Genomic DNA, 15,237 nt, shown 5'->3' with positions numbered 1-15,237 from the left:
AATATAAACAGGAATAAAACTGGGCTACTGAGCTGGTATGAGAAAATACTCGTTTTTAGAAAAAGGCCTGCGAAGATATGAAAACCTAAAAATAATGAAATAAACAACTAAATGTGTATTTTGGACATTTGCTTTTCAACAGTCTGAAAGAAGCCATGTTATAGAAGTAAAATAGTCCCACAGAAAATCAAACTTGACCTGAGCATGTTTTTGGTTGTTGTGTCTTAAAGTGAAAAATATTTATAGTATTTACAACCATGAAGTTACTAATAACATTTTAAACGCATTTTAGTAAAAACATGAGCGCGTCCAAACAAATAACTCTCTTTGTCAAAGCAGCAGGCGCGTGTCGTGTCTGGTCCACGCGGGGGCGCTGTTTAGCGCGTATGACCGCGCGTGTCCGTCACCCGGAAGTACAACCACCGAGGCCAATTTGGCATCGCGCTTCCAACATGGCGGTGAATCTCACAGACCTCTCCCTGCCTCAGCTAGAGGGACTGAAAACCCAGCTAGATCAGGTAATGTTTAAAAACTCACAATATTTATTATTTATAACTGAGGTCTTAGATGTTGACTTTCTGCTGGAGGTATTCTGAGTGAAAACAGGAGGATGGGGAAGCTAACCTAGCTAACACACCGGATGCTAACGGTAGTTAAATATCCAGTCACTCAGTGTGTGTGTGTGTGTTAGCATGTGTCAGGATGTTAGCATCATAACAGCTATCTTAATGTGACTCATTGTAAAAACAAAAATGCTTTCAAATGTAAAATGTGGGCCCATTTTGTTTTCCTTCTGTCAAATCAGTAAACTCCTACGTTGTAGTTGGGTTCAGACAGCTGACCGGTGTGGATTTGATCGCCTTTTGTAGTAAATCTCTGACCTCGGTTGTTTTGTATATTTTCTAATGTTTTGCAGGAGGTTGAGTTCTTGACGTCTTCCATTGGGCAGCTCAAAGTTGTCCAGACCAAGTATGTTGAAGCAAAAGATAGTTTGAATGTCCTGAACAAAAACAATAAAGGTGAGTGAAGACTTTGTGTCCCACTCAGGTTTGTACTGGAGCTGCTGGAATCATGATTTATATACACCAGATTTAGCTGAACAGAGTCTCATCAATTACCGTGATAAACAAGGGTACTCCTAAATGTTGAAGTAGTAGGCATTGTTTTTATTGTCAGTAATGTGGCAAATGTGTAGTGTCAGTTTGCTGAAAGTTTATGAAATCATCTGCCACGTCTGTGAAGCTGCAACTGATTATTTTCCCTCTTTTTTCTTTCTCCTCTCATACAGGAAAAGAATTGCTTGTGCCGCTTACCAGCTCTGTATCCTTCCTTTACTAGCAACATATCATATTTTGCTGTTTTGCGTTGCTTACTTTAAATGAGCTCATGTGTCTCCTCAGATATACACATACTTGTCCTTAACGATTCTTCCTCCCAGATGTACGTCCCTGGATCATTAAATGATGTGGAAAATGTTTTAGTGGATGTCGGGACAGGATACTACGTTGAAAAGGCAAATATATTTTCATTTGAAAGTCGATAAATAATTTGTACTTTTACCAAATCACGTTAAAATAATGACATTCTTTTGTAGATTTTCTTAATACTTGTATTTTTGTGTCTCTGTAGAACGTGGAAGACTCAAAGGCGTTCTTCAAACGAAAAATAGACTTCCTCACAAAGCAGATAGAGAAAATCCAGCCAGCCCTTCAGGAAAAACACGCCATGAAACAAGGTAAAACTTACCGACTTTTTTCTGTACTCCTGTGTACTAGATTTGAAATAAAACATTGAAGCAAAGGTTTATAAACTTAGATATTCACTAAGTTTTTATGGAGTTTCATGGAACTGTGGAAAGTATTTACATTAAAGTTAATCACACAGATAATTTACGGCACAAATAAATAAAATGAATTACTAATGTATGTGCTACTACACAACATAGTAAATAAAAACTAAAACTCTAAAATAAGAAGAGTGGGAATATTCTATATTTAATTATAATGACAGTACTTCAGGAATGGTTAACAATAATCTCACCCTTTTATTTCTGAACATATTACACACCTGTTCACACTGTGTTCTGTCTTGCAGCTGTGATTGAAGTCATGAACGTGAAGATCCAGCAGCTACAACAGAGCCAGCAGGCGTCACAGATGGTCGGGGGCTCCAAGGCTTAATGGGAACACCTGTTCGAGCTCTTCATGTTTTGGGCACAACTTTTAAAAACTTACATGTGTTGTTGTAGGACAAGAAAAATGCCCCCCAGTAACGTAATGAAGTTCTGTTAAATGCTGAAGAATAAAGTTCGTTTTGTGCACAAACCTTGTCACCACTAAATTATATGTACGTTATTAACATGGCACAGAAATCATGTGTACTTAGTCAATTTTAAATTAATTGAATTTGGTGTCCAATTATCTTTTCATAATTGAAGAGTTTGCTGTTCATTCAAGAAATATTAAAGTTGTTTTCATTCATCTAAGACCTTTTTGTAATCATACTCCTTACATTTACAAATGTAAGTTAACTGCATCTTCTTCACACAGTTTATTGCCCTGTATACATAAGCAGATTCTAGTCAGTTAGGACTATACCAGGAATTACATTTCTAAGTGAAATCACCTGCCTGTCTTTAAAGTGATGGGATCCTTTGCCAATTAAGTCCAGTACAAACATGGTTACAATCCCACAGCTGCGTCTACCAGGACATAACAGGTTCATTGCACACTACTGTCATACATGTTTCAGGCAAGCCATTCTTTAACATGTTAAAAAAAAGTCTTAAATTGATGAAATTGTCTATCTTAAACAACCATTTACGGCTTGTATTACAGACTTGTGACTGTAGTTTGTATTCAAGGTACAATTCTGCCCTTTTAACTATTAATATAACTAATTTTGCCAATGTAATAATTCATAAAAATGAATAATACTCTGCACATTTTGTGGTTTGACTATCTCAAGAAAAACAACATTGTGATGAGATTTATTTATTAATATCACATCATAAAGTGAACACAAGGTTTACTAAATCAGAGGATTTGCTCATTAACATCTTTGTACACTCCAATGGCACATTAACACTTAGGACCTGTCTAGATCTGCACATTGACAACTTTATTATTAACAATTGTAAATGTACAGTCACAGTTCTGGAAACTATGGCTTCTCAATGACACTTCTGCCTCCCTGCAAAGTAAATTTACATCTTCGATATTTTAGTTCTATATTTAGATTATTCAAATAAGTTAACTTTTCAGATTTTTTTTTTTTTACATTTTACATATATTTTATTTTAGATTTAATACAGTATGCTTACATTTTAGATATTTTAGTTGCATATATTTATACTTTAGTACATATTTTAGATTTACTATAGTATGTTTACATTTTATAGATATAATAGATATTTTAGCTTTTAGATTACTTACGTAGGTTAACTTTTCAAATACATTTTATTTATTTCATTTTAGACTTACTATTGTTGAGGTTATTATTTATTAGTGTGCAACAATTGCTGGATGTATATATTCCCTCTTCTAGTCTTAGGCTTATTTTTCGTGATGTATTTTTATATTTTTTCTTACTTATTATTTCCTCTGTGTGCTCTATTCGTTATTAACGCTGCCGTAATTTCCCCTCCATCTATCAAGAAGAAGAAGCAGGTCTTGGTGATGGACCCTCCGGCGCTGTGTCTCCTCTTGTTTGCAGTGAGAGGTTAAACACAGATCTACCGGAGCTCCGTCCACCGACTCCGTGCGTACCGTCGTTAGTTCCGGCTCCTTGCAGAGGTCACGGGCGGTCGTTGCTACGCTGCGGTCTTAGCGCTGCTGTTGCCGGGGAGGCGGAGAGCAGCCTGCTGGGACGAACGGTGGCGGACAGAGGACGCAGCTGTCACATGCTGGATGAGCGCTGCGGGATAAGGAGTTGAACCGAGTTTGAGCGTATTTCGTCAAATGGGAAACGCGTTTGGCTCAAATAAAAGCAGCGAAACTGTGTTTAGTGTTTTGAATTAGAGGTTTTTTAAAGTTGTTTTCGGCGCGGAGGCACCGTTTGGCCGTTTGAATAACGTTACCGGGGAGACGGTAGTTAAGCGACGACGGGCCACTCTAAATAAGTGCCGTTTGTCTATTTTTAAAGACGTAAAGCCTTCACGGTTGAGTAAAACCAACATTTAAATCTCTTGGAGCCGAGGACGACATCATACGAAGGCGAGGACCAGAGCAGCATGGTGAGTTTTTTTCGGGGCCTGGGAAGGGGCACGCTAGCTAACATGCGACAACCTGTTTGCGTCCTCCTCACGTTTGACTCGTGCTGTAACATGAAGCTCCATCTAACTGCTTCACACACCGCAGTAACTTCACACTTGTTAGCAACTTCACGAAACCACGACTTTTAGCATTTACGTGTACTGTTAGTCATGTTTTCCTGACAACCTGTCAAATAAATTAGCTTAAGAGTGCAAAGAGAGGCCGGTTCCATCTGGTCTGCTAGTAAACTTAAGCTAGTTAGCCGGTATTTATGGAGTGGCTAGTCATAATATGGTAGACGGGGAAACATCACACAAGCCAACCCTGGAAACACGTGTTTGAGCCGATTCTGAGAGAACTTGCCCCATTACAAGTTTAAAGTAAGTGTAATTACAAAGGTGTAATTTAATGACCTTACGTTACATGTGTAGAAACCGCTACACGTGATTTGAGTTAAATGTTAGCTATTACACAACTGGAGCTAAATAGCTAATGTTATCAGAGTGCCGTGATAAAGGTCATGGCTGTGCGCCGCGGAGACGTCAACGTTGAAAGGAGAGCAGCACAGGTATCATTTAGTAATCAGTTAACCACAACCGCCCTGTATTCATAATCAGCTCTGTTTAATCGGACCTTGAGAGAAATTAATGTCGTTGCATGGGCACGTCGGCACCATGTGCTCCTCTTTCTTCCCAACCCCAGAGTAACGCTACTTAGCCTCACTGCAAACTCAGAGCCGCTGAATTATAACCAGATTTTGGTTATCACCTAGATTGGATGGATAGGTTGTGAGACTTATTTTTACGTGCTGGTTTAGCATCAACGACCGAAGCACACTCGTGGTTTTGCAATGGATGACAGGTCAAAATGCCTTGTTCAGGTCATGCTGAAAGCTCGGAAGTGGATTTGCGCCATGTATGGTTACATGTGACCGTGCGAGGGGAGGGGCAAAGCTGAAAAGGAAGCCAATGAAAACTCAAACCGAGATGGTTTGTTTGTTTGTGAAGAGCTGAGGCCTTGCAAAGACGGAAAGCTGGATTACAGGATCTCTGAACTAGCTTCATTCATCGGATTGGTTACGATATATTAGGGGTTAGGGAGTCGGTCCTGATTGTTGTGGGAGTTTATTGCGGTTATTTTGAAATATGATGTTGAACAGAAGTAACTTAAAGGAACTCGTGAATGGCCTGCAACACGTAAAAACTGCTCTCATATGCCATTCATTACGTGCTGATATTTTCCTGATTTTTTTTTTTTTTTACCTGTGGCTTTTTTTTCTGTGATGTTAAGTGAAATTGCATTTTGAGCAGAATTTTTGCGCTTCATTCAAAGAACTTTCTATTTTTTTTCTCTGATATTAAATAAATTATCTCGTTTGACAGCTGGATTTTAGTCGTGGAAAACATTCACATAAGGAGTGATTTGTAAGAGGCTTGTGTATTCGATCATTTGTTCTATGTAGTAGGAAAGATGCTGTTTTCATAATAGTACTTTTATTCACTTTACCAATTGGTAATTTTCCACTGCGCAACTGTCCACACACTTATTCTCTCTCTACAATTCCACCACTCTAGCTGCCAAGTCCTCACTCCACATTTGCCAATGAAAAACACCTTTTGTATATCAATTTCTTCAGTTAAATGGTATCATGCATGTCTGAAATCAGTTGCTGGCAGCTCCAAATATCTGAGCACCCACCTTAACTTATTACATCCCATCCCATCATGTTAAGTCTCACTGTTTCAAAACTAGCAGATGATCGAAACACTTCTTTCAAGTTATTTACTACATTATTGTGTTTCATGCAACATACTGTTTGCGGTATGTAACCAAAACAAACAATTTTCTGTCAGTCACATCATGATTTTATGAACATGCAGGTTACCACAAAGGGAGCAGGTCTGAACCCCAACGCTAAAGTGTGGCAGGAGATCCCTGCACACCAGAATGACATCCCAGAGGGGGCCGAGGAGTCTCCTTGGCTGCTGACCTACTCTCCTCCCGCTGAGATGACCGATGGTATGAGCTCATTCAGTTCCATGTGCAGATAATGTCTCGTCCTAACTTCATTTTATATCCATCTTCTCCTCTCTTAAATCTGTGATTTATGTAAACCAAACCCCTGTATCACCCACACTGGTACAGCCTTAAAGTGTGGGGATAAACTATGTGTGACACATATAGACATGCATAGTGTTTATTGAACATTAACAAGATGATAAGATAGAGATAGTATCGCTTTAACTCTTGTCCCCTGGGTTTCACAACAAGGACAAAGCATGACGAAGCTTGTTTAGAGCATTAGATGATGCTATATAAACACGACAGTTATTTCACAACCATTTTGTTGCTGCTTGCTCTCTCTGTCTTAGGTTGCTCAGACGTTCCTTCTTCAGGGGGAAAAGGATACGACACTGAATTTCCTGAAAGCCCTTCTGACTATGTGACTGTGCCCACAGAGGGCATTGTGGATGGCACTGACCAGCCTGACTTGAGGTATCTGGTTTTTGACCCACAATGCGAATCAGCCATAGATGGCGACGTCTCTAAGGAACAACCGGTGTCTGAGGAGAGCCTGAGAGAGTCACTGAAGAAACAGCTCGAGTTCTGCTTTTCTAGGTGAGTAGTGTAGTAGCAGTGTCCAAAGTACTGTGTTGTGTGTGTGTTTTAAATGCCACTAATTGCAATAGTTTCCAGTGTTGATCCATGTTGTTGCAAGTTTTGTTCAGGAGTTAAAACTGTAAAAAAAACATGTGCTGATATTAACTTTTTTATATACTTTATTGCAAGAGCATGTGTACAGGATTTGTGCAAAGTCTTGAAAGCTTGGAAAATGCTTGACTTAACAGTCATGTTGTCCAGGTTTAGAAAAAACTCGAATTTGAATTTACTAAAAGTGCTCGATTTTCAGTATAATCTTGTTTCAGCTACACAATCGGTCATGGAAACCATAGCAAACATTAAATAATCCTGATCAAAACATACAAAGTTAAAATGAACAGCTGATAAAATATGCAAAGTGGGAAAGACATTGATTTTGTACTTTATGCTTTCACAATTGCAGTTATAGTAATACTTTTAGATGTGAGGATAAAAGCTTTGAGAGTTTTTGGTTTAGGTGACTGAAGGTCCTTGAATTTTACTCTGGAAATACTGTCAGTTATGAAGAATTGAATGGACTTGTGATATGTTTCATAACCACATAGAGACAGCCATTTTCTCAGTGAGGTATTCTTATAAATTCTGAAGTGCACTCATTTAGGAGTATAAATCACTGGCCTAACAGTCAATCATTGAATTAAATTCTTCACAGTGGCAACTCGATTTGAACGTTTTCATTTTCCTTGCAGGATTCAATAGCACAAACCGTCAATCAATTCAATAATAATCACTCTAAACCAGGTGGTTTCTATCTTAGGCTATCAATATTTTCCTATAAGGTCTAATAACGTCTAATGTAATATAAGTGGCAGAAGTGATATGGTTGGAGGACTTTGAGCTTAACCTTAAAGGTCTGAAGCATTTCATGTATGATGAAATGCTTCAGAAGGAGTCTTCAGAATTATTCTTTTAATCTGGTAGAAAAGGTAAAGAGCAACGACGTGATTTTTTAAATCAAATGTTATTTTGGGTGTTTTGCAGAGAGAACCTATCTAAGGACCTGTACCTGATATCCCAGATGGACAGTGATCAGTTTGTTCCCATCTGGACCGTTGCTTGCATGGAGGACATCAAAGCCCTCACCACTGACGTGGACCTCATTCTGGATGTACTGAGAGGTACCAGTGCTGCTTCTCTCTGTATTTGTGAGGAAAAACTGGCAGGTTCCCTGACACTTCAGGCTGTTTGCCATTCATATTTTTATCCTGGTTTTCTTGAACAGGGTTTGGTTGTGTTGACACTGAGAAAGCTTGTCAGAATTTCCGCTTGCACTTAGTGTTTGCAGTTAAAAAAAAAAAAAAAAAAAAAAAGCTCCTGACATGCACAAAATTAAAAATAAACGCTGCAGGTGTATGCCAGAGAGAGAGAGAGAGGAACATGTCCCTCATCAGCACACTGTATAGTTCTATTAGGGGCCCTCAAGTTACCTCCAGATGGTGGAAACGCCTCTAATTAGTTTGTCTTTCTTACAGCCTGTCCCATGGTGCAAGTTGATGAAAGTGGAGAGAAGGTTCGGCCAAACCACAGTCGCTGCATCATTATTCTGAGAGAGGTGCCAGAGACTACACCAGTTGAGGTAAAGAAAGTTCCATACTGCATACTAAGCACAGTCCTTCACCACACACCCAACACACTGCACAGTAAATCCTGCATACAAGCGGCTGCCACATGCTTGTGCTTGCTTACACTGATCCTACCAAACTGCTGACAAGAAGTCTGTTACAGACTGACAGCAACTCACTGCATTGTCATGTTAAAACTCTGTATATTGTTGTTGTTGATGCATGATAGCTCAGTGACAGCTTATTATCACAAAGCCTGCAGGCTGGCCCAAAGGGACATGTTGTTTGAGCTCAGTGTTGGAGGCAGAAATGTGTAATATGCACCTTGCTTCTCTTTCACAGGAAGTGGAGGCTCTTTTTAAGAGTGAAAGCTGCCCGAAAGTGTTGAGCGCGGAGTTTGCACACAACAGCAACTGGTACATAACGTTTCAGTCAGACATGGATGCACTGCAGGTATGTCTCAACATTAATAAGCTCGTAGCTTATATTTGACTTGCTGTATAATCTTTAAGTTAGAATACAGTTACATTGTTATTTGAATGCTTGTTTTATATAAGTATGTCGTTTATAATTTCCTATTAACATCCAGAACTTGCAACATAACTGCTCATTAGATGTGGCTGTCATTTTCTGTGGTTTCATTATTGTTTCTATACCAAAGTTGACTTCCATGACTTTGGTGCAGGTGCAAAATTCCAGTAAGGGTAAATGCTATCAAGAAACTCTTATCACAGCAACTTCATCTTGTTATGTGCAAATTAACAGTTTTTAGCACTGAACATTACACTTGTTCTGTGGGATTTGGGGGAGGGTGGTATCTTATTTGTCTTTACAATATTGTGAATATTTGTTTCTCTTTTTGTCATCAGGCTTACAGATACCTAAGAGAGGAAGTAAAAACGTTCCAGGGAAAGCCAGTCATGGTGAGTCCTGTCACTGAAATGCACAACCAGTATGCTGCTAAGTTAAGCTTTTCTCACAGGCTGCTTGTCATTGGTTCTAAATTAGACAGTAGTCTGGGACCCAACAAGCCTTATTACACAAGACTAGTTGTGGTGTCAGCTGTCACGTCACTACTCTCTAGGCTGGGCTGTTGGACTAAGCTGTAGCCTCACAAGTGACCTTGAGATTTGTGTGCACAGAGGCTTGATAAGCAAGGTTTGTCAGAGCAGTCGCACACCCATATCTCCAGACAGTTTGATTGCCCTTCTTATCACAGTGTGACATTTACCATTTGAATTTCAGGTATCTAATATATCCCTTTCCAGCTGGACTTTGATTTGACCTTGTGTGCCTTTTTTTGGTTCCCTGAACAAATTAAGCTGTGACGTATTGACGTTCCTGTCAAGCCCCAGTGATGATCAGTATCGCGCTTGGAAGGACCCATATGCACTGTGACTGGCTGGGAGGAACTCTTCATCTGTAGCTCCTTATCAATCTGCTGTATCTTCGCTTCTACACTCTCCCTCTACTCTCCCTCATCCTCCATTACTCTCCCTCACCTCCCCTTCTCCCTCCCTCCTTCCTCTCCCCTAGTCAGTGCAGTGTTGTATGGCCTAATGACCGTGAGATTATAAGATCTGAGGGGACTAAAGGACGATAGACAGAGCTACAATGCTTCTCATCATAGGTACAATGGAGGTGTCACATCCTTACTCCTACCAAATCTTATTCTCTTCTTTCTTTCCCTTTCTCTCCCTCCAGGCCCGCATTAAGGCCATTAACACATTCTTTGGTAAGAACGGCTTCCGCAGTGTGGACTCAGGTGTGTACAGTCAGCATGCCCAAGCACAGGCTCAGTATGGCTCTCCAGTCTACATGCAGCAGGTGTACAGCCCTCAGCAGCAGTACCCTGTATACCCAGTGGTGTCCCCCTCTTGGAGCCCTTCGATCATGCCTTATTTTGAAACACCGCTGGTGAGAACATGAAATTATTGTTAACAATGTTGCTTAAAAAGATGTTTTTTTGTCAATATTAATCAAGGTGTTATTCAGAGCTATTAGAGTTATTTTCAGGAGCACATTGTCTCATTTATTTTCCAATGGCTGTTGTGATACCCAGGCACCTTTCCCCAACGGTGGATTCATGAATGGTTACAGCAGTTCTGGGAACTACAAAGCAAACTCAAGCTCTGTCAACACCCATCGACCTGCGAGCAGGAACCGGTAAGTGAAAGTCCTGATACCATGGTAACCGTCATTCATACTAATGATGTCCTCTGTGAAAAAGTCTCAACTTAAACTGTAGAAATACTCGCTGTGGGTCAAAACGTGTAACAAATCACACTTTCATGTGCTAAATAAAATGGAAAGAGGATTTAAAAGCCAACCTCTTTCGTACATTAAGATGTTTGAATTGTTCTGGTTTAGATGTCTTTTTTTAAAATTCTGTCCATATGTCTGGAAGAAGAACAAGAAATACTTGTTTACCTTTTTATATAAAAATGCATAACATTTAGAAACTAAATAAGTTGACAGTGCCCCATTCAGTCACTAACATTTTAAAGGCATAAAAATCTGAGAGCTACTAATTCTGATCAAACCATCTTTTTCAGTATCACCATCACAATCTTTTACACCTACCATCTTATTGAGTAATTTGATATACCACACTAAAGTATCGCAATATGTTTTTTCATGGCAGAGCTGACATTCAGTAGTAAGAAATGTGTGTGTGTGTGTCTTTTGTAAACACCCAGGAATCAAATTAAGGGTCACCCTAGGCCTGAAGACGTGCCCCTGTCGTCTTCTTTGGTTCCGGGGGCCCTGATGGATGGCCTGTCTGGTCCCTTGAGTCCACAGCCCCTCCAGACATCAGGAACTGGCACCACGACAGCGACAGTCTCCCTGCCCTCATTAATCCTTAAAGACACCCCTCCACAGGCCACCATAGCCAGTGGATATCTCAGCGGGGCTGGACGGGGCAGGTGAGTGAATAATATTCACTCCTGCTTATTAATGATATAGATTTATAGCCAAAATGTGGCAGACAATTAAATTAAGGCAAATTAAGGGAAATGTATTCTCAGTAGTTTTACTTTTACAAGTCAGTACTTTTTTTTTTTTTTTTTTTTTTTACATGTAAATGCATATGTAAAACCTGCTAATGAAAATGATCTGTCTTCATTGTAGGAGAGGTAGCCACAGAGGAATGAGGAGGAAAAGAGAAGATGAACATACCACGGTCAGCATGTTTCCTTTTTATTCCGTTTTTTTTTTAATGCCTCCTTGCTACCAAAGCTGTGGCCAGAGGCATTATGTTTCTTTCTCAGAATCGCCTTGAGGAAATTTCTTCAAATTTAGCACAAACGCCCTCCTTGGATTCAAGGATGAATTGATTTATAATTTGGCGGTCTGTGACTGTGACCTCACAAAACACCTCTTGCCATAACTTTACAATTCATAAGCCAATTATTAGACAAATGTCTAATAGAATCAAATGATGAATTGATGACATTTTAAATCCCAAAGGTCAGCTCCACTGGGCCGACAAAATGTTCTGCTGAAACACTTGTCTGGCTGTGGCTCAGCACCATAACTCAGGAACAGAGGGGGGCATTATGACTATAATTCACATTTGGTTGGATGCTGAATTAGTGATGGTGATCCTGGGTGCCCACCTCAAATATTAGTGTTTGTAGACACTGAAGTCTCTGAGAGAAGAGCAGTCTGCTCCGTGAAGAGGGCTTCAGTGTCAAGTGTTAGCATGTTTCTCACTGGAAATTGTTCACTGGAATCATATATGTCTTACAGTGAGAACTTCCGTTTCACCTCAAAGAGATCCAAAGGGTACCTCTTTATGAAAAATGTCTTTTTTTGTTTTTTATTGTGATTTTTGTAGCAAGCTTCATATTGTGTTCCTTATCTTATGCTTGACTTTTACTGAAATGAAAATTGCAGAAGCCTGTCCCTTTGATGGAAGCCAAGGTACCACCTACACCAAAGTTTGACTTGGCAGCTTCCAATTTTCCTCCGTTGCCGGGAACTGTGGTCAGTATGCGGGGAGAAACTACACCAGAGATGCGCCTTTCTGATGTTGTGCGTGGCCTAAAGGTGACCAACAAGGTAGATATCTTGTTCTCTTTTATGTCTTCTGGGGAGACTTTTGTAGGCAGCATTGAAGTTACAGTTGTATAAATGGATGTCATTATTTTAAAACCCTTGATTATTTCAGTCTGTCAGCCGAGAGGTTAACGAGGCCCAACACACGAACGTCTCAGAAGAGGATGCAAACAAACCTGCTTCTGTGACTCCGCTTGTTAAACCAGCTCCTGTGTCACTACACACAGTTGCACCAGTGCTCTCAAGGTAAAGTTTGATTTTAGTTAATAAAATGTCTGAATAAAAAGGGCCTATATGAGGGGAAATGACTCATCTTTTACTTTTTTTATGGGGATTTAGCGTTTCTCCTCCAGTAAAGGAAGAGGATAAAGCTGAACCTCCTGTTCCAAAGGGAAAAGTCTCCTCGTCCACACAGGCTGCCTCCCCGACAACCTCTGAAGATGCCCCCTCCACCTGCAGCCAGTCTGTTTCTACAGAAGCACCTTCCCCATCTCCCTCAACTCCAACATCAGAGCTGGTAAGGCCCATCTTCTCATCTTGAGTGCCACATTGTCCCACAGCAGCATCAGCCTATAGCGCCTCACTAACTCATTCCAACACCCCCTCGCACTGCGCTGTATTTATTGAAGCAATTTACATGGAGCCTTGTAGTGTTAATACAAAACTTTTATGACACTGGAAGAACATTTCACTGAGAGTCTATCTGCATTGCCTTTAGGTTTATCTACTGGCTCCAAAAGGCAACTGTGTCCTAGAGTAGAGGCATAAAACAATTTTTATATAAAGCATAATCCGCTAATCTGCCATTGATCTTCATGATCATTAATGATGGAGAATTTTAATATTTTGGATCAAATGGTCTTCAGTAGAGGCATAACCGTTATTCTTACTACACAATATTTGAGTTTCTTTTTGTTTCTTAATCAGTTATTTTTACCTTCACCCATTATTTTCTAAGCAGGGGTCAAGGAAGCTCAGCTATGCAGAGGTGTGCCAGAGGCTGGCCAAGGACACACCACCGGCACAGACGCCTCCCTCCCCCCCTGCGGCCTCAGCCAACCAACCCCTGCAAGAGCTGAAGGTCAACAGGGTTGAGGAGCCTCGGCCCATCTCCAAACGCACTACAGACAGACCAGAGAAGTCCGGAGACAGCCGCCCACCTCGCCAACCATTGCGCTCCTTCAGAGGGGCGAATGGCCAAGTTAGATTCGGAGGTGCAGGTCTGAAGAACCGTGAGCATCAGAGGGGCCTGAATTCTGGCAAACAGTTTTCCCCACAGCGGGGGGCCAGACGCAGTGGCAAAGAACAGAACATTCCCCCAAGATCACCAAAATAAGATGAGAAAACGGAACCTATAAAACATGAACTGAAACAGAAGAAAAACTATATATGTAAATATATAATATATGTAAATAGCCAGATGAATATATTTCATTTGACAAACTTTGTCACATAATCTCTTTACATTGTTGCAGACCTAAATTTATTTGTAAAGACTAAATATATATCCCTTTTAAGAAAATGCACTGTCTGCTGACAGAATTGCAGACCTTTGGGGTGATAAAACATATTAAGTAATGTCACAATGATGTTATCAGCGTCTCAAGGTGCCTCCATAAAGTGTGTGTGTATGTGTGTGTGTGTGTGTGTGTGTGTCTGTATCTGTCTGTCCCCTATTGGAACCATTTCGGGTTCTCATTTTGATCAAAGCCTAACGAGGCAAAACATCATTTCTGAGGTCCTGGTTACGGTTAGGGTCAGGTGTGAATTGGTTAGGCTTTGCGTTAGGCTGCCCACAATGAATAGGAGTCAGTGTAGTGCCCTAATAATGATGGCTGTGTGTGTGTGTGTGTGTGTGTGTGTGTGTGTGTGTGTGTGTGTGTGTGTGTGTGTGTGAGGGAGAGACAGGAATTTGTTACTTTTTAAATATAAAGTAATCTAACGTAAGTGTTATTGACATCCACAATTACAGTAATGTGGTACATGTGGTTTCCTCCTGTGTGATTATATCTTGAGCTTCTTATAAAGTTTGTTTCGTATAGAAATCACTGATACATGATTATTTATGAAATGGAAGATGTTAGGTCAATGGCAGGATAATAGAAACTGGAGTGTGTGATTGACTACAGAAGGTTTGGACTTATGGATGATGACTAGCAATGTTTGAGGATTTTTATTTTTTTTCATGATTGTGGCATGTTGCTCTACAAATGATGGTGTTGAATACTAAATTACATGTATTCAGAACATGCAATCATTACAATCCTTTTGGCAGTATTTGACTTGGTGATGCGCACTTTGGATCAATACTGCTAGCATTTTTAATAAGCGTAGGAGTAGATCTGTTTTTATTTTTGCAGGATTTAATCAGTGGTTTAACTCTTGTGCAAATCAATGCATCTTGTAAAGAGTTAGATGTAACCAGGAGCAGAAAGACTGCCTCTATGTTTTATTAGATATCAATGATGCTGGTGGTGGTCTCACAAAGCAACATTAATGGTTTAAACAGTTGGCTTTAGTTTTAGTACTGTTTGAGATATATTTTTTTGTCTTGTAAAACTAATTTTTAATTGTCTAGTAAAAAAAGTAGTACGAAAGATTCAGAGGCTCAATCATGGAGACAAAGGGTATAGAAAGTCCTGTATTTTCAATGTCAGGATTTTTTTTTTTTTTTCTTTTGTGCTAGATGCTGAAGAGTC

General features: G+C 40.0%; 2 protein-coding genes across 4 annotated transcripts; both read left to right on the top strand.

Moving 5' to 3' along the window:
• The first annotated feature begins 434 nt into the window (after positions 1 to 434).
• On the top strand, positions 435 to 2,480 carry pfdn5 (prefoldin 5). Its single transcript, XM_070846437.1, has 6 exons — positions 435 to 518; positions 917 to 1,019; positions 1,289 to 1,320; positions 1,439 to 1,513; positions 1,630 to 1,735; positions 2,095 to 2,480. The coding sequence occupies exons 1-6, from the start codon at positions 453 to 455 to the stop codon at positions 2,178 to 2,180; spliced, it is 468 nt and encodes a 155-aa protein (XP_070702538.1). The 5' UTR covers positions 435 to 452; the 3' UTR covers positions 2,181 to 2,480.
• A 1,320-nt stretch (positions 2,481 to 3,800) lies between these two features.
• larp4ab (La ribonucleoprotein 4Ab) lies at positions 3,801 to 14,439 on the top strand. Of its 3 annotated transcripts, XM_070840043.1 has the most exons (15): positions 3,801 to 4,234; positions 6,134 to 6,272; positions 6,626 to 6,872; positions 7,896 to 8,032; positions 8,387 to 8,490; positions 8,819 to 8,929; positions 9,346 to 9,399; positions 10,181 to 10,393; positions 10,539 to 10,642; positions 11,176 to 11,403; positions 11,609 to 11,660; positions 12,377 to 12,541; positions 12,651 to 12,784; positions 12,878 to 13,055; positions 13,497 to 14,439. In XM_070840043.1, the coding sequence occupies exons 1-15, from the start codon at positions 4,232 to 4,234 to the stop codon at positions 13,872 to 13,874; spliced, it is 2,247 nt and encodes a 748-aa protein (XP_070696144.1). In that variant the 5' UTR covers positions 3,801 to 4,231; the 3' UTR covers positions 13,875 to 14,439. The 3 variants fall into 3 exon arrangements, with proteins under 3 accessions (XP_070696144.1, XP_070696152.1, XP_070696136.1); XM_070840051.1 differs by lacking the exon at positions 3,801 to 4,234 and having other exon boundaries at positions 6,128 to 6,272; positions 13,500 to 14,439; XM_070840035.1 differs by lacking the exon at positions 3,801 to 4,234 and having other exon boundaries at positions 6,128 to 6,272.
• The last annotated feature ends 798 nt before the right edge of the window (positions 14,440 to 15,237 follow it).

The sequence above is a fragment of the Pempheris klunzingeri genome, chromosome 2, assembly GCF_042242105.1.
Source record: "Pempheris klunzingeri isolate RE-2024b chromosome 2, fPemKlu1.hap1, whole genome shotgun sequence".
Lineage (NCBI taxonomy): Eukaryota > Metazoa > Chordata > Actinopteri > Acropomatiformes > Pempheridae > Pempheris > Pempheris klunzingeri.
This window is presented reverse-complemented; position numbering and strand designations above follow the sequence as displayed.